Source organism: Sinohyriopsis cumingii, chromosome 9 (genome assembly GCF_028554795.1).
Source record: "Sinohyriopsis cumingii isolate HCF-2022 chromosome 9, ASM2855479v2, whole genome shotgun sequence".
Taxonomy (NCBI): Eukaryota; Metazoa; Mollusca; class Bivalvia; order Unionida; family Unionidae; genus Sinohyriopsis; species Sinohyriopsis cumingii.
Genome location: NC_142969.1, coordinates 72565181 through 72585693, shown reverse-complemented (window position 1 = coordinate 72585693; position 20513 = coordinate 72565181). Strand labels below are relative to the sequence as shown.

General features: G+C 35.6%; 1 protein-coding gene across 1 annotated transcript in view; it reads left to right on the top strand.

The window, feature by feature from the left end:
- The window catches only part of LOC149792015 (unconventional myosin-Ic-like), a 42743-nt gene that overhangs the window by 2045 nt on the left and 20185 nt on the right, over nt 1–20513 (top strand). The window contains exons 2-15 of the mRNA XM_089970508.1: nt 2630–2695; nt 4648–4875; nt 5823–5937; nt 6457–6607; nt 6935–7028; nt 8590–8710; nt 9503–9574; nt 10119–10254; nt 11715–11940; nt 14661–14825; nt 15316–15458; nt 18018–18140; nt 18984–19068; nt 19624–19679. Coding sequence (XP_089826634.1) covers nt 2630–2695; nt 4648–4875; nt 5823–5937; nt 6457–6607; nt 6935–7028; nt 8590–8710; nt 9503–9574; nt 10119–10254; nt 11715–11940; nt 14661–14825; nt 15316–15458; nt 18018–18140; nt 18984–19068; nt 19624–19679 — 1781 coding nt within the window. The remainder of the gene's footprint in view (nt 1–2629; nt 2696–4647; nt 4876–5822; nt 5938–6456; nt 6608–6934; nt 7029–8589; nt 8711–9502; nt 9575–10118; nt 10255–11714; nt 11941–14660; nt 14826–15315; nt 15459–18017; nt 18141–18983; nt 19069–19623; nt 19680–20513) is intronic.

The window sequence follows — 20513 nt, the reverse complement described above, 5'->3', positions numbered from 1 at the left end:
GTGTGAGACGTGATTCCAGTGCCGAGCACGCATTGTGAAAAATGCTAAAAAGGTGTACATGCTGCTGTTATAGGGTTTAACGCCATTTTTCAGCACACGATAGGCGGCCAGTATTAATGGTGGAGGAAGAACCTGGGAAAACCCCAGAAAGAACCACCGACCCACGAGAAGCTACTGGCAAGCTTTCTCACATATCCACATTAGCCGAATCCCAGACTCGTACCCACGCAGACAGAGCTGAGATGGCAGTGATGCGTAACGGAGTGCGCTTTAGACCACCCGGTCACTCGAGGCCCCAAAAATAGTTTACAACCTGAAAGCAGTGCGACACATAGAACAGGGTGACAACATATCATACATAATTTTCTCATTTTTGGACAGATTAGAGTCAATTGATCACTAATTTGTTTCACTGTGTCAAATTTCTACTTTTGTGTATTCCTTTCTAAATATCTTCAATGTAAACATACAAAAGTTCTCCATCTGTACTTCCGAAAATCAAAGTGTCATGTCAGGTTTATCTATTTATATTTATCAGGTGGTATTATATTTTCAAATTAATACAACGTATATTTTACTTCGTTTATTGAAATATATATGATTACTTTGTGCTGCATTCATTTAATCAGGATCGACTACCTCAATGAGTTCTAGAGGAAAATAATTATACTCCAAGTACCTGGACACTAAATTACCCACTTCTTTTGCTATGTCGTAAAACACCAAAGCAATCCAAACCAATCACTTATGGGGAAATGATGCTTTATCGTGGATTCACACAATGTTTTCCATATAGATTTGCTTGCTTTCATGTTGTAAATATATTTCCAAATTATCACTTATTTGATTTGTGCTGCTCATTAAAGACTACATTAAGAAGAAAATGTATAGTAGCAAACATAACAGGTAAGGTAATTTTAAATCAGACATGTTTCCTCGTTTATTTAAATCATGAATATCACATTTGCTCGAAATGTAGACTTCAGGGATGGGGCAAAGAACAGACTATCTAGCTATTAAAAATCATTTATGTTCGGACACTTTTGTCTTAAGTTTTAGTTCAGTTGTAGAGAGTATTTGTCTGAATTTATGACAATTAATGTTTCAGAGTTTACATCTATCAGCTTCATTAGTGAACTTACTTGAGGCATGCACCCTACGCTTTCGATCAACGAGATAATGCGGTAACCTGTGCTGTTTTGATTATCGAAACTCGTCTACCATGTATAACCCATAAAGTCAGGCGGTGGAAAGTTCACTAAAACGACTTATCGAAATTTGTTTGCTTGACATACAGTGTTTTTAGCTATATCTTTTTGCGATGAAGTACTTTCATTTTCTAATCGTTCTTCGACATTTTGTAACTAAGAGTTATATGATAGGTATAATAATTGTATACAAGCATCACAATCAATTGATTAGAATGTCACACAATATTTTTCAAAAATACAAGAACGATAGAAGCCTTTTACTTTGTCTAAAGGATTACTGTGTTTTATCGACGATTAATTGAACCAATGGATGCACACTATCGTATGCTGATTGGGCAGTGTTCTTTCAGAGTCAAGTAAAGTTGTTCATACTTGTGCTTGTATCTGCTGTAATGTCATCTAAAATGTAGCCAAGAGTATTGATTTTATCATCGTTATCAGTCTGCATCAAACGTACCCCTACGTGGCTATATAGATTCTCTAAACAGTTCACAGCACCAAATAAATGTGTCCGGAAAATCAGGCATCATCGTCTGGGCTATTCGTATTCTTTATAAAAGAAATGTGAGAGTATACTGCTTGAATAATTTGATCTAGCTTGGTTCTTAATGTATCTGAATATTTTTCTAAAAGTCCAAAACGAGTCCGAACCCAAATGACCATGGTTGCGCAGAGAGTAACGCATGCGTGCAAAACGTTTTCTATGGACAAGAACCAATCCATATCATATAAATGCAGTGTTATAATGGTTAAACGTCCAGTATCAGTCTCTTATTTTTAACAACAGTTTTAGATAACAACTTCTTTAGAACATGATGCTACATGCATAAGTAATATGCTAATAATTAGTGTCGTCGTTGCAAAAGATTTGTTCTCCTATATAATATGGAGGCCCCAGATGGTCCAATCGTCTTAAAGGCGTACCTTTACCGATCACCGCCATCTTACTTCTGTCCGCGTTGGTTCGAGTCTCGAGCTTGGTCAATTTGGGTAAGTGAGAAATGCTGCCAGTCGTTTCCCGTTGAGTTGGTGGATCTTTTACGGGTTGCATTGGGTTCTTCCTTCACTAGGTATACTGTCCGCCACAAAAAAAAAAACAACTACACACGAATTGCACACCAGGTTCCACTGAATAGTTTCAAATACCGTATCGTAACTATATTACTTTAAGAACGGATAATACGTGTTTCTAATGATTATTTATTATGTTCATGTACAATTTTATTTACATGATTTCTACATGCATATCAAATACATGCATTTTGTACTGAATGACAATATACTTCAATCGTATTATATTTCATTCGCTTGAGTGCGCAAAAAATGACAAAACAGACAGGACAAATACATAACAAATTTAACGAAAAGACAAATGAAACAAAACGTGTAATTGTATCTTGTCGTAGTTTTCTTTGTAGACAAACTGTGGAGACATACTCATAGCTTTGAACCCGTGCAAGGAGCTGCCGATATTTGGAAAGAGTGTAAGTAAGAGTCCTGACTAGTGGTTTACAACTTAAATCTTTCTGTGTCTATACAGTTGAACCTTCTCTTTTTCTTATTATTAATGAAAAAAGGGGCCAGAAGAAATAAAAAGAATCCCCATAATGGTAATGAAAACTATATGAAAGGTGAATACTACGCTGAACTATGCAACAATATTAAATATCATCATTTGTCTATTCTTATTAAAATATTGCCTTGTACTTTTACTGGATCGAATGAGGAAAATAATACTGTAGCTACATATGGTGGGTAAATATTTACTGTATTGATGCCGGTATATTATATGAAATATCAGAGGCCTTACGTTGACCTTGATACAGCGATCCTGATACAAAGGTTCCTGAATTTAACACCCTTCATCGTTGATGCCTCTATCGTAACGTGAGCTACAGATCATATTATAACGGTGACTACGATTACAGATCCTATTGTTTCGTGGCATATGGATCCTAGCCATGTATTATATTATAATGTGCGTTTGTAATCCTGTCAAAAAATTAGGTAATAGGCATAGATTATGTTATAATGCAGGTATGGGTATATATTCTATTATAACGCGGGCTATATATTCTAGTATAACGCGGGCTATATATTCTATTATAACGCGGGCTATGTATTCTATTATAACACGGGCTATATATTCTATTATAACGCGGGCTATATATTCTATTATAACGCGGGCTATATATTCTATTATAATGCGGGCTATATATTCTATTATAACGCGGGCTATATATTCTTTTATAACGCAGGCTATATATTCTATTATAACGCGGGCTATATATTCTATTATAACGCGGGCTATAGATTCTATTATAACGCGGGCTATAGATTATATTATAACGCGGGTACAGATTCTATTATAACGCGGGTATGTTCATAGATTGTATAATAATGTGGGTATGGGCATGGGGTCTGTGATAACGTGGATATGGTCATGGATCCTATTAGAACTTGTTTCTTCGAAGTATAACGTGGCATACGTAGGAATCCAATTGTAACTCGGTTATTGGTGCACTTTAGTTATAACATGCATTAAAGATGCTATTACAACGTGTGCCATGTGGCTCCAGTTGTAACGTGGGCATGGCCATCATGGAACATATTCTACTTATCAAATACTTTTATGATCATTGTTTTTCGTCGGGTTTAGTTATTAGTTATTCATAGTCAAAATATAATCATTAGTATTTACCCAAACCGTTTACGCTTCCTGCACTGTTGTGACATAATGTTGTTGGAAAATTCCAACATAAGCTGGCCTGACCTGTTATAAAGATCACTTAAGTGCCTAATTGCACCCCCACCACCACCTGTCATCCTTATAAACTAGCGCTTTTTGATGAATTCCAAAATAATATGTCAAGATAACATGTTGTTTCGATAAATCCAATATCAGGCGTGAATTTTAATGTGGTTCATTTTAATTGTTCATATGATGAGTATTCCAATGAGTGAGACATTTCCTGCAAAAAAAACTCCACTCCGACCCCTTTCGGAAGACACACCTCTCTATTTGGAAAGTTAAATCATTTACCAACACACTACGGTCTGGACTATGAAAGTTATATGATTTTAAGGAAAGAAGCATAGATGTTAGTTTAAATAAGTATGTATTTACTCGCACAATCGTTGCGTACATAAATTCAACCGAATAAAAGCTTAAAAGTTCGGGTAGATTTCCATGATAAGTCAGTCTTGAAATTTTGTTCGTTCCCAGACAGGAAGTGAAAACCTTTGGATTGAAGGAATGAACATGATCTACATGGACAATGTGATATATTGACAACTACATTTTTTATTTGTTTGTTGTTGTTTCTGATGTTATTATTTACATTGTTTGTATGACATATCTTATTGAGCCTATCAAAGCTTCAAAAATAGTTAAAGTTACACCATTTCTTTTAAATATTTGTTTTTCCTTTATCAGCAACACAACCAATATGACTGGCAAAATTTCTCAGAAATACCAGCGCCTCATGTGTTTCATACCGCTGCACGTGCGTTTCGACGCATGCGTGAGTCAGAAACAGATCAGGTTATCATCGTTACAGGAGAATCCGGTGCCGGAAAAACAGAGAGCACAAAATTCATGGTTAAACATTTCGTTCACATGTGTCAAAGTGACAACAAGGAATTGCATGAAAAGATCATAAAGGTATCGGTGCTTTTGTTTACTCTGTCACAGTTGATGCTATATAAACCGTCTACTATATTTCTTGAAATGTTGAATATATACTTATAACATTATTCCAGAAGTGTTAATCAGTTGTTTTTTATGTGAAAGCTATGCAACGACAAATGAGGAATATTTTACCCTTTCCTTAAAATCCTTCACTATTTATGAGATTAAATGTAACTTACTTTACGTTCATGAATACTTTCTAGCCGAAAATAAGTACTTTGTTTTAGTGGCCAGGCATGCATGTGACACAAATAAATCGTATTATATTTAACTTTTGTGGTATTACCACGAACAAGCAAGCAACATAACATTTGACCCCGGTGACGATACCTAACTACGGTAGCCAAGGCAATAAGGTTTGTGTGCACAGTTTATGTTTTTTAACGTAGATTTAACAATTTTTGTCATATCGTATCGATATCTGCAGTGTGACACTTTGTATAGTTATGTCTAGCACTGGGGCATCGTGCCGCAAACATGTAGCATGATGTCCCACCCAGGCACGTTATACTGACACCAGGCCGACCAGTCCTAACACTAACCTCTTAATGCTGAGTTCCAAGCGAGGCATTTGCTAGTGCATTTTCTAAAGATAATTGGTATGGCTCATCCAGGGTTCGAACCCGTGATCTTTTACATCCGATGCAGATGCTCTAACCATTTAGGCCACGGGAGCGGTTTACTAACTTATATGAGTATGAACTATTATTCATTTTGGGAAGCAACAATTCCCTGTGGCATAGCAGATTACTGGATTTACATGAAAGAAAATTAGGGAAATGTTAAAGGTCATTGTAATGGTAAGACGCGATAAAAGAGCCAATGTAAACTGGTATGAATTTGTCGTTTTTAGATAAAGTATGACGTGTTCTATTAATCAGACCGTAGGTTTTAAAGTCATTGGTTTGATTCCTAAACAGGTGAACCCGTTGTTGGAAGCTTTCGGGAATGCCAAGACCCACATGAATCACAATTCAAGCCGCTTTGCCAAGTACCTCGAACTCAGCTTCTCTGAAACTTGGGACCTTACTGGAGGTAAACCAATCATATCATGGACGGTAGGGTCTATTTTCGTGATCAAATGATTCCTGGACACGGATTGACTCTTTACGTTATCAAATGATTCCTGAACACAGATTGGTTCTTTACGTGATCAAATGATTCCTGAACACCGATTGTCTTTACGAATCATTCGAACGGAAATCTGTGCCAAATTGCGTAACTCATTTGCATACAGTTTACAAGTGATAAATTAAAGACACAAGTAAAATGATGATTAAAAAAAAATAAACGTAAATTGTGTAGAAACTAATACGTTCCTGAAGTTCGTTTCAAATCTGTTTAAGTTTACTGTCAATATGTCCATTCGTGAAATTAATAACATCCGGACCGTTCGTCCGTTTTGAGACAATTCTCAATGCAGAGACTGACTTCCATTACTAGTACGTCCGTTGTAAAGCAAGTTAAAATAGTCATTACTATTTTTAGGTATCTAGCATCCCACAGTTATAACTCTTGTACATGTATATTATTTTGTACTTTCTTCGCCTCTAGTAATTATCAGAGACTACATGTTAGAAAAGTCCAGAGTTGTTCACCGGTCAACCAACGAGGGAAACTTCCACGCATTCTATTCGCTGCTTCATGGTGCTCCCAAGGACACCCTGAAAGCACTATCGCTTGAGAAACCCATCAATTCTTACAGGTAAGCATGTTGCAGAGGTGTGGAACCTCAGGGTGTAGATGAGGTGCGGCAGAAATAACACTCATTACAGTAAATTTAAAATCTTACATTTTTGGACAAAATTTAAAGCTTTGGGTTCGCAGTTTGGTTGATTGATTCATTGACTACTTGTCTAATCGATGGATTATACGAAAATTCAAGAAATGAATACAATGTATAATTTTATATGCAAATCGCTCTGAAGTCAAATGGATTCCGGGGATTACGGAAGACTCAATCAGTTTCAATGAATATTATAAATCTTACTTGGTTTTACAAATGAACTATTTTTTATATTTGCAACCCCAGAATTATGCAGAGTGACCCTGATAGCCTGATTGCCGAAGCGAGATATAAGGAGATGTACAAGGAACAGAATAAAGTTCTACAGCAAATTCAAACGGTACGTATTACTTTCATGGAACCATGTTTAGAAAGCATTCAGAACAGGAGATCGGCCATCTTTTTTGTGGTGCTGAACAGAAAGGAATGTACCTGTTCATTTTTCTTAGTTCATGTTCTAAAGAATGAGGATTAGGATGGAATCGGTTCAAAGAACTGTTAATTTATGACTGTAGGTTTTCAAGGATACAACTTGCATGGAATAGATGATGACTTGTAAACAGATGTGGGTTAATCAATTTCACATCGCCATTGAGGAAAATGAAAACGTTCTGGATATGCAAAATCTTCAGGACAAATATAGACACAATAATACAAGACACATAGTAGTATATAATATTTTATTATATCGGTACATTGTTTGCCATCCCCAATCCACACAACATACACGTGTGCGTTTAACCACTCTTTTACGTGGAAATGAATATCTGCTGTAGTGATGTAGGTTGCACACATTGGAACTATATTTACCAGATTTTGGTCACAATTTAATTCGTTACGTAAAAGTGTCCATTTTTTTCGTATATTGATATAAATGGATTCTGAAAATGTGACTTTTCTATGTTCTGCAATGTTATAGTTCGTATTTCATGTGAGATTATTTAATGAAAGTAAAAGATTATATTACACGCACGCATACACACATACACAAGGACACACACACACACACACACACACACACACACACACACATATATATATATATATATATATATATATATAGAGAGAGAGAGAGAGAGAGAGAGAGAGAGAGAGAGAGAGAGAGATGTATTTGTTGTCGGCGACAGAAAATGCGGATCATTGCGGGACGCTAAGCGTTGGGTTATGATATAGATTTTTGCTGACAACGAGACATGATCTTGCAGTCCGAATTGTATTACCGTAATAATGATAATTTTGTTATATACCTATAATTATAATACTTATAATGTCAAATTCAATATGTGGGGAACTCACCATCCCTACCGTAAAAGTGTTGAACTGTACATTAATATTTTGGTACGCTATTTCCGAATGTGACGTTGTTTCCGACGAACCTTAAGGATATACTACCTAAATAAAAAAAAGAATATTTGTTGTTAAATGTTATATTGACAGAATGGTTTGGACCTTTTAAATATTTTACACATAACGCCATAGTTCTTAAATAACGTCACTTTGAAACCTTTGCTTATAGCCAGTCTCAACATTCCATTGCAGGGGGCGCTGCTATTGTAACCCGGAAACTTGTAATATTTACGTAGCTCAAGCCTCAAATACCAAAGTAGAAAGCAATAGTATCGGTAAAATTCTAGCCATTTCTGGGGTAGACAATGGATAGGTATATACTAAATATTCTTATCGGTTGAATAGTTTTATTTTTTGCAAGGTCAAACAGACTACATTCTATTTTTGTTAAATCTACTTGTTTTATGATAATAATGTAGATGTCCCATATCTTTATTATTTCATTTCTGTCTGTCTGTCTGTCTGTCTGTCTCTCTCTCTCTCTCTCTCATATCAGTACAATAAGTGTTCATTATTATGAAGACGGCATTATGACAATATGTTTTGTAATTTAGAGCCCCCACGTTGTAGATTCTCTACTTGCTGCAGTCATCCATCTAACTGAAATCAAGTTCGTCGAATCCTCTACGGTGGCTGGGGCGTCTGAACTTTCGGACTTGGAACCAGCAGTTTACGGTAGGTCTATGGCAGAAATAAATGTTCTTAGTGTAAGAATGGAAAAAAAAAACTTGTCACTGCATAAAGAAACATTTGATTGGTTTAAAATATAATGCAAATAATGTATTTTAGGTTATGCTCGGGAGAAGAGTTTTATGTTGTTTGTGCGAACATCTTGTAAACACAAATACGTTCATATAGGCCAGAAATTGGTGTTTTCTAATTCTTTGATGCAAACGTAGTTTCCGTGTGAAATTTTGTAATTTTAAAGTGATTTACTTTAACCTCTCATGGACAGGATCTTATGTAGTTCACAACGGTGAAGAGGTAGAAGTATGTATATATTCCAAAATGTTTCCAACAAATCAGGGAATTAGTTAGTCCCTTTCAATGTCACACAATGTATGCATTGTAATCGATTGTTACACAGCGTATGCATTGTAATCGATTGTTACACAACGTATGCATTGTAATCGATTGTTACACAACGTATGCACTGTAATCGATTGTAAGACAGCGTACAGGTTGATATAGATTATCACACAGCGTATGCATTTAAATCGATCGTTACACAGCGTATGCATTGTAATCGATTGTCACACAACGTATGCATTGTAATCGATTGTTACACAACGTATGCACTGTAATCGATTGTACCACAGCGTACAGATATCGATCATCACACAGCGTATGCATTTAAATCGATCGTCACACAGCGTATGCATTGTAATCAGTTGTCACACATAGTATGCATTGCAGTCAATTTGTGATGTTATATTTGTTTTTGTTTCTTGGCTTTTTTCTTTCCAGCATCTGAACTTCTTAGCCTTAAAGTTGAAGATTTACTCGAGGCGCTTATTTCAACAAAAATGGCTATTCGAGGTAATGACCTAATCCGAAAGACACCGTATTAAATGTATGTATGAATATATGTATGTATGTATGTATGTATGTATGTATGTATGTATGTATGTATGTATGTGGGCGATGGCGGAAGTGGAGGGTGATTCCGTGCGTGCGTACAACGCAAACGATATAGGCACAGAACTAGTTTAAAAGACTTCAAAACTCTAACCATATGCGACATGTTTATTATTAAAAAAATAAACCTATGAAATGAAAATAGACAGGCACATTTTAACTGCAAGGTTCGTGGTAATGTGTACTATGTTTTTTTTTTTTTTGATTTCATAAAAAATTCAATATATCCATTCCCAAAGTGACGTTTGTGGTTTTCTATTTTTGAGTGAATAAAAGGTTGATTAAGTAATACAAAATATTAATATAATGTTAGCCGTTTTAGCATTATCAAGACGTAAGTCAAAGACGTTCTCGCATACAAAGCAACATGAAAGACCCTAACTGTTGTAAAAGAACCCAAGTGTAGGGTACCCATTCTAAGCAAAGAAAAAATATTTTATTCAAGGAGATGAGGTCCGGCGTAACAAGGGCCCGCAGCAAGCCGCAGAAGGTCGTGACGCTCTAGCCAAAATGTTGTACGAGAGAACTTTCCAGTGGTTGGTCCGTCAGATCAATGCTGACCTACATCCCAACAGAAGAGGGTAGGCTTTCTCTGTATTATATTTGTTAAATATTTGGATGAAAAATAGAAGTAAATGTTTTCTCTCTTAATCTCGACGAATATTACCAGACTTGAACTCAATCGGCAACCAAACCTGAATCCAAGTATCATATGCATCATTTTCCTAATTTATTTAGTCCTTCACCCATTAATTACTTACATCATATGTATATATTTAACTTATTTCTACTAGGGATATAATGGGAACATCAGCATCATCAACAATAACAAAAACATCACCATCACTACTACGTGAGGTCAGAAACAGAACAAGGGTCTTAGTCATTCTAGCACAGTCAAACTCGTAATATTGTATTTGATAGATTAGCTACATGCAAATTAAGATTTGGGATAACTTGGGTCTTTCAAGGCAAGTCGAATTACATAATCATGTTTACGTCAATAAAATTACATCGTACTATCTTTGAACCAATGAAAACGTTTGCAAGAGTGACCTCATCTTAAAGTACAAACCCTCGATCACACAAATCTTACTATTAACTGTATGAGCGGTAAATCTATAATCCGGAAAATAAACGCACATACTATACGTAACACAACAACAACGACAACAAAAACGACCACATCAACAACAATAATAACGATGATGACATTAATAATTATGGTGGTTTACTGCATTTGTATGGGAAAATATGAACGAGTTATTTTGCGGATTAATATTGCACGACCGTTTGGAGTACTACAAATGCAGTAATCTTTTTATTATATACTAACTTTCATATTCTCTTGGTAGGGACTACAGCTATGTAATGACCTGTATGGCTTCAATCTCTAGTCTAAATCCGAAACATTGTATACAAAATGTTAACAGCAGTTGTTGTGTGGCATTACATTCAGCCAGCGGTAAAAGGAATTTTCATCGTCTGGCTTATTTGCTCTGAGGCCCTTTTTTCTACCTAAACCTTTGGTTGTTTGTTTCTCTCGAACTTAGTTATTTGACTTATAAAATTGTACGTCTCTGATGGATATGTGATAGAGTAGAGCTTAGCTTGACTATGCTTTTCTATGATATTTGTATATATACCACACAGTGCACTGTCCATAGTCTGAACCATTCCATTTACGAAAAGTTATAAACATTTCTCCTAAATAACAATTTATATGAAGAGAATAGTATTTTTGATAATGCATAACTCATGTTTGTTTCGGACACTGCTACAATCAGGTTTAATTGTTTGCTTCTTCGAAAATTTCATTTGTGACTCAGTAAAACGTCCACGTTTTTCACTCTGTCATCTCTACTTTCAAATAGACGAAACGGCTTCTTTAGTTCATCCATTAACAAATCTAATAAGCTATTTTTAGATGTATGTGTTGTGCAATCGTAAGGCGTTCAGTATCGCAAAATACTGAACGATTCAGACAATGTAAATTTAAAGGAGAAAATAATAAGTGTATAAAAAAGCTATTTTATTGAAGGTTTGGACAGCTCTTGACCACTAGCATACTGGACATCGCTGGTTTCGAAAAGCTTCCAGTTAACAGCTTAGAACAGCTGTGTATTAACATCGTCAACGAGAGGCTCCAGAACTTCATGAACGAGCGGCTTTTCCAGTTCGAGCTTCATGCGTACGCAGATGAAGGAATTGATGTAGAGGATGTAGCGTTTGAAAACAATGACGTTCTCATTTCCTTCCTGACAAAGGTTTGTGTGACTGACTATGTATTTTGGATTCCCACGGAGAGAGAGAGAGAGAGAGAGAGAGAGAGAGAGAGAGAGAGAGAGAGAGAGAGAGAGAGAGAGTTCTGTTATGGGTTAAACTCCATTTTTCAGCACACGATAGGCTATACATGGTGGCTAGTATTAATGATGGAGGAAGAACCCGGGAAAACTCCGGAAAGAACCACCGAACCACGAGAAGCTAATGGCACGCTTTCTCACATACCAACGTTGGCTGAATTTGAGACTCGAACGGACGCAGGTAGAGGTGAGATGGCAGTGATCCGTAACGGAGAGCGCTTTAGACCACTCGGCCACTCGGGGGGGGGGGGGGGGGCTCCGAGTGAGAGAGAGAGAGAGAGAGAGAGAGAGAGAGACTGTTTGTCAATGAAAGCATATACATCGAAAGCAAGGCTTTTTAATACCAATGACGATCTAATCGATTTCTTTATACAGAGTTGTGTGTAATTGCATGATGTAAATATCGTGTTAATTGGAAAAAAGGATTTTAATGGTTTGCTAATTTAAAATTACCAGAACATTAGAGAAAAACTTAGAACTCCGACGAATCCCGGTTATTCTTTAGAATTAGGTTAGGTTTAGTATGTGTTGATTCATGTACTATTTAATGAAGGATATCGTATACGAGTGTTTTATGTATCCATATATACATCATTTCTTTAATTCGTCAAGAAATAAACGTAGAAATATAAGATTCAGAACTGCCATAAGAGTAGTTAGACCTTGTATCATGCAGCATGCACAATGGTCAGTACATCTACCATGCACCATGCGAAATGGTCAGTACATTTACCATGCACCATGTACAATGGTCAGTACATCTACCATGCACCATGTACAATGGTCAGTACATTTACAATGCACCATGAACATTTACCATGCACCATGCACAATGGTCAGTACATTTACCATGCACCATGTAGAATGGTCAGTACATCTACCATGCACCATGCACAATGGTCAGTACATTTACCATGCACCATGTACAATGGTCAGTACATCTACCATGCACCATGCACAATGGTCAGTACATCTACCATGCACCATGCACAATGGTCAGTACATTTACCATGCACCATGCACCATGCACAATGGTCAGTACATCTACCATGCACCATGCACAATGGTCAGTACATCAGCCATGCACCATGCACAATGTTCAGTAAATTTACCATGCACCATGCACCATGCACAGTGGTCAGTACATTTACCATGCACCATGCACAATGGTCAGTACATTTACCATGCACCATGCACAATGGTCAGTACATTTACCATGCACCATGCACAATGGTCAGTACATCTACCATGCGCCATGCACAATGGTCAGTACATTTACCATGCACCATGCACCATGCACCATGCACAATGGTCAGTACATTTACCATGTACCATGCACAATGGTCAGTACATTTACCATGCATCATGCACAATGTTCAGTACATATACCATGCACCATGCATAACGGTCAGTACATTTAGCATGCACCATGCACAATGGTCAGTACATTTACCATGCACCATGCACAATGGTCAGTACATTTATCATGCACCATGCACAATGGTCAGTACATTTACCATGCACCAAGCACAATGGTCAGTACATTTACCATGCACCATGCACAATGGTCAGTACATTTAGCATGCACCATGCACAATGGTCAGTACATTTACCATGCACCATGCACAATGGTCAGTACATCTACCATGCACCATGCACAATGATCAGTAAATTTGACATGCACCATGCACCATGCACAATGGTCAGTACATCTACCATGCACCATGCACAATGGTCAGTACATTTACCATGCACTATGCACAATGGTCAGTACATTTACCATGCACCATGCACAATGGTCAGTACATTTACCATGCATCATGCACAATGGTCAGTACATCTACCATGCACCATGCACAATGGTCAGTACATTTACCATGCACCATGCACCATGCACAGTGGTCAGCACATTTACCATGCACCATGCACTATGGTCAGTACACTTACCATGCACCATGCACAATGTTCAGTACATCTACCATGCACCATGCACAATGGTCAGTAAATTTACCATGCACCATGCACCATGCACAATGGTCAGTACATTTACCATGTACCATGCACAATGGTCAGTACATTTACCATGCATCATGCACAATGGTCAGTACATATACCATGCACCATGCATGACGGTCAGTACATTTAGCATGCACCATGCACAATTGTCATTACATTTACCATGCACCATGCACAATGGTCAGTACATCTACCATGCACCATGCACAATGGTCAGTAAATTTACCATGCACCATGCACCATGCACAATTGTCATTACATTTACCATGCACCATGCACAATGGTCATTACATTTACCATGCACCATGCACAATGGTCAGTACATTTACCATGCACCAAGGAGAATGTTAAGAACCTCATTGCCAAAGATATCCATAGTTCCGTACATGGAAGTTTCCAAGTCACTTTTTAAACTAGCCGATGAACGTCTTGTCCTCGGGTGGAATTAGTACCAAACAGAAACATTATTGTTTTCAAAAACTCTTTTTTGGATCATCGGGGTTGAACCTTTATGACAAAACTGTAACATTTTGGCATCAATTGCATCTCTAAATTTACCTATATTAGATAAATAGTAGACAGTCTTGATTTTCTTGTTCCATCTTTAGCCCCGAACCAGTGTCTTGGCAATCTTGGACGAGCAATCCACTATACAGCATGGATCTGATATTGCCTTTGTGCGCCAGTTAACAGAACTATACAAGGACTCGGATGTCTACATCCCTCCAGTAACCAATCGTCCGGAGTTCACCGTGCGACACTTTGCGGGAAAGGTAGGACCATCAACTTCTTTACAACCAAATAAATATTATATGAACAAAACACAGAACTGTTTAAAGAAGGCATCTTTTGGTAGCAATGAAAGTAGTGCAGAAAGACAGATTTGCTGTTATGATGGTAACACATACAGGAAGATATTTCACGGAGCCTTGCAAAGTTTCTTTTTATGCCAAATAATAAATGAATGAGCTGAGATTTAGGGTATGTGTGACTGTATCATATTGTTATAATGAAAATTGAATTTATGCAACGATATTAGTTTTCATACCTTTATTGGTGTACTGTGGTTGAGACAAATCCAAGATATGCTGAAAAATAAAACAATATTTGATAAATATTGAAACTTGCTAAGAAAATGTCTTTTCTTTCTTACAATTTCTTGAATATTTATCCATGTTGTAATGTTACATGCGTCGTTCTTAATCATGGCTATTGTTATGGAACAAATCATATAACAGGTTCATAATTAATCTGTGTTTCAAGGTAACATATAATGCTGCTGGTTTTCTGGAGAAGAACCGAGACCTACTGAACCCCGAGCTGAAGGACTGTATGAAATCCAGCCAGGATGACTTTATTAGCGAGCTTTTCACCGTCAAGCGTGGGCCAACAGGGACTATATCTGCGTAAGATCAATATATTCAGCCGCGGATGCAGGATGATTTCACGATGGGCTTGTCAAGCTGGGCAATTAGAGAACCCGTCACATGAATGCATATACATACATGCATGCATGTATGTATGTATGTATGTATGTATGTATGTATGTATGTATGTATGCATTAATGTATGTATGTTTGTATATGTATTCATGGGACGGGCTCATCCATCCATCCATCAACACACAGACACAAACACACGCACGCAAATACGCACACATCCATCCATCCATCCGTCCGTCCGTCCGTACATCCATCCATCCATCCATCCATCCATCCATACATACACACGTATGGATACATACATACACACGTATGCATACATACATATATACATACATTCATGCATACATACATACATACATGCATGCATGCAAACATGCATGCATGCATACATACATACATACATACATGCATACATACATACATGCATACATACATACATACATACATACACGGTTATTATAAAAGACGATAGGATGACAACATAAATATATAACAATAATACAAAACAGATGAAAACCCACAAAATGTCATTACAGTGTGTGACTCCACAAAAGAAAAGGATATATAATTGCAGTAAAACCTTTATACTCCCTCCTCGCCACTAAGTATACATTAGATATATCCAAGATGCAGGAGACGTAATTAGTTATAAATTTAGAAAGAAGTTCTAAGTCTTAATCCTCCTAAAGTATACGGATGTAATTAGAATGATGTATTATTCCAGTAATAAATAGCATGATTTACAACTGTTCTAGATACTGATTTAATTAGAGCTAGGCAATAAATTGGACGTTTTCACTACCGTTCCATAGGCTGCTAGAGTACATAAAGTTTAAAATAAATGTATCCTAATAATCATACAGAAAGTGCAAGGTTTAACCATTAGTATCATGACTTTTCCGTGGCTAATAAATATACGACGTAACATGCTATTCAGAAACAGTAACGAACTGAAATTTTGACTGAAAACCAACGTATTAAAACACAGAAAAGGATATATAATATCTAAATAAATGCTTATTGCATACTAGTATAAAACGAGCATAAAACCCCAAAAAATGCTAAAACGAATAGAAAATTCAAAGAAAACTGTATCCCCCATATGTATTAATCTGCAAGAAAATGCAAAGAAGTAAAACAAATAAATCACTAATATACTATTATAATGCAATATAGAGATATAAGTAAAGTGACGTCAGGTTGTTTCTGTACATGAGAGGCTTTACCATTTGAAGAAAGCTTCCTTGGCGACAGCATAAATTACAAGGTGATGTAAACTGCTTCACTACAAGCTGTTAACTGAAGCCGAAGAAACTACTTTTTAATCATTTAGCTTCATTGCAGAATGAAAATGTATTTGAAGAGCAACCGAAGGGTTTGAAATAGGTTTGATAAATTTCATCTTTTTAATAAGTCACGTCTGTCCTCAATCAAGAATGGCGTTTTCTTTCACAAGGTTTACATGAATAACAATATTACGATTAAATATTAGACGCGTGAGGCCATTTCCGAATAGAAATATACATTTGCCGATCTGTGACCAAAGTTACCGAGAAATCCACAAAAATGTTAGATCAAAAGAAAATCTAATCTGCGCATTTTGCGTAACTAAATGCGAACTGTGATCACACAGGCTGTAAAGGATGGACTAAAATTAAATAAATATTACCTGGTTTGTGTAAGAACCATATATATATATATATACACGACATATATATGGACGACAAAGAGCTAGAAGCTTTAAGAAAAGCGAAGCATATATATATATATATATATATATATATATATATATATATATATATATATATATATATATACACGACATATATATGGACGACAAAGAGCTAGAAGCTTTGAGAAAAGCGAAGCGTACAATACACCACAGACTAATCAGATTAATTATTAGCGACGTTGTACAGTTTATGAATGACGGTGACGTCATTTTGAAACACATTGTCATGGTGCTTTATATATTGACAAAACCATTGTCGTAATTATTAATTTGGAACACATTGATCACAGAGTATCAAAACAGTGGGGAAAAGAAACACGATGGTGCACCAGAAACACCCATTAAAGAACCAAAAATAATAAGTTAAAACTCTCTTAGTAATATATTTCTAAAAATAGATTTACAAAATAATGATGGTAAATTGGTCTCAGAGTATAATTTGAAAATGTATGAATTATGTCAAAAAATAGTGCACTTGTTTTGACTCGTGATAAATAAAATGAAAAGTTGTCTCGTCGATCTTTTCGAACGTTATAGAGTGGACATAACTTTTTTCTTTAATTCATTTACCATGTTAAGTCATGTCTGGTGTAATTTTCAGTGTTAGTAAGTTTTAGTGAAACACGTATTTCTGATTTTGTGATTCTACTCTGCAATTCCTATCTTGTCGATAATGTTTGCTATATTCACACAAAAACAGCCATGATTCTAGATTGCAGATACATAATATAATAATACTACAGAAAAATAAAATCTCTATTTTACAAACAATTTATCTTTCTGTTCAGAACTGTCCACAACTATGGCAAATCTCGTCGAGAAATTGGAGTGCCTACGCTGCCAGCCGGTGCCTCCAAAAGAGAACAGCAATTAGCCGACCTGCGAAAAAGTTTGGCCGCCTTTTTTCAAAGGTAATCATTCACTGCTGTCTTCTTGTATATAGACAGCTGTGACCTGTATATATGTGTTGATGAGAATTTATTCATAATAACTTCTATTTTACCCAGGAAAGTAGAAACAAACTGCTTCTACTACCCCTACTACTACTACTACTACTACTAGAACTACTAATACATTTTAGAGATAAATATTCATGTGTTGATAAATACTGATGGACCTAACCCTTTGATAAATACACACACACACACACACACACACACACACATATATATATATATATATATATATATATATATATATATATATATATATATATATATATATATATATATATATATATATATATATATATATATATTATACATACATGAATGTGTATGCAAACAGGCATAACAAGAACGACACGGTGCTATGGAGGAAATGTACCCAAGGGTGTACCATTATCCCAATGTTTTCTTCAGCTACACAAATTTGCAAGTCAGAAATCTTCTTTAATATGTGGGCTACAAAAAGGTCATTGCCAGCCAATATTTCAGTGAATATTTGTATACAAAATCTGGTAGAATTTGTTTTTAGTATATATCCCGTCTGGCTATGAAATTAATTGCACGAGTATTTTGTGTAAAATTTTGTACTGACTGCGTTTATTACCCTTATGTTGACGGATGGAATGTTTGATCAAAGAAAATTCATTATTAAATTTTGCCATAGTTAGGAAATATGGATTAAGTAATAATACTGTAAATATGTAATAAGAAATTATGTGAATTCTATGAATACCTTAATTTAGCTGTTGACGTCACCATCGGATTCTATTAGGATTATATGTATAATTACATATTTTAACCGCACAGGAAGGAAGAGGCTACGACAGGGGTTGTTGGTCTTCAGCAGATAACGACAAACAAAAAGCACAGGACGATTGTGTCCCACTTCAGGGTGATTACAATTATTTGAATTTAATACTTTTCATTAATACTTGCAATTTCTTCTGTTGAACATCGACGTAGCGAAACGGTAGGGATCGGTTTAGTATTTTATTATATCGTTGATATAATGGTGGACTAAATCATCGATGCTCAAGGATTCGAAACCATTACTTGTCTGTGTAAAACTGGCCTCAACATTGTAAAATAATGATGACGTTAATATATTTGTCGGAATTTATAGCTTTCAATATCATCAATAATATTTATTATTATTATTATTATTATTATTATTATTATTATCAATGTATAATGTATTATTTACCATTACTGTTAAATATAATCTGTTGGATATGTTGATGACACTTAAAATGACAAATATTTGTACAAAAATATATGTATGATTGAAATGTGATAATTTTTTTTAGCTACAATTGAAATGTAATATAAAGCTGGTTTAGAATCGAAAAATGCTATAATGCCACACTCAAATAACTGACAGTTTTAACTTTCATTCAATAATTTCGCAATAATTATACGATTGTATATTTTCGTACCTATTTTTTAGTCTTCCCTCCTGCAGCTAGTGGATAGGGTTAGCAGAGCCGAGCATTTCTTTGTACGGTATGTGGTCTGGTTGTCTAACTGAAAACCTCTTTCTTTCCAAGTTTTGACCTTATTGATTCAATATGTTTTGATTAATCAACTGATTTTACTAATTTTAGCTCTAATGCTGTGCTGGCTTTCAGAATTATTATGCAATTTCTAACCGATGCATATCAATAGAGGTGAAAGACGTTTATTAATTCAAAACACGTAATTCGTAACAGATGGATGTTGCATATCAATGCACTATAAATGAAAGACGCGTATACATTCAAAACATGTTTTCCTTTTTTTTAAAGTCTTTGATACACTATCTCATATGAAATGTTATCAGCAGAATGCATTCGGAGTAAACGCACATTTAGGTAACCAATATATGCTAGTGCGGAATAATCTGTTAAAATTCATAAAGGTTTACGAGATTATTTGTCATGTCAAGATTGTGTAGAATGTCCCTTTGTATTCATCTTGTTTATTAATGTTCTTATTGATTACCTAGGTGTAAAGTGTCCTCAGTATATCTTTAGAAATGAAACAAAAATATATCCAGGCATTATTTAGCAAATTAACATTAATATGAATCAGGCAAAAATCAGATTTGAAAATCAATGTTCATAAAACATATATTAGTGTCAAACCAGACACATAACTAAACCGGACACAAATACAAAAAATAAAATACTCCGAATTAAGAAAAAATGGTTATTGAACAAAACTAGTGAACAATCTACCTAAACATTAAACATTGTCAAGCAAGAAATAAAAACATTTTTTTTTTTTTTTTTACAAATGAATTTATTTTATTCACGTGGAAACACATCAATGGATGGCAAAAAGAGGTGCGAAAACGAG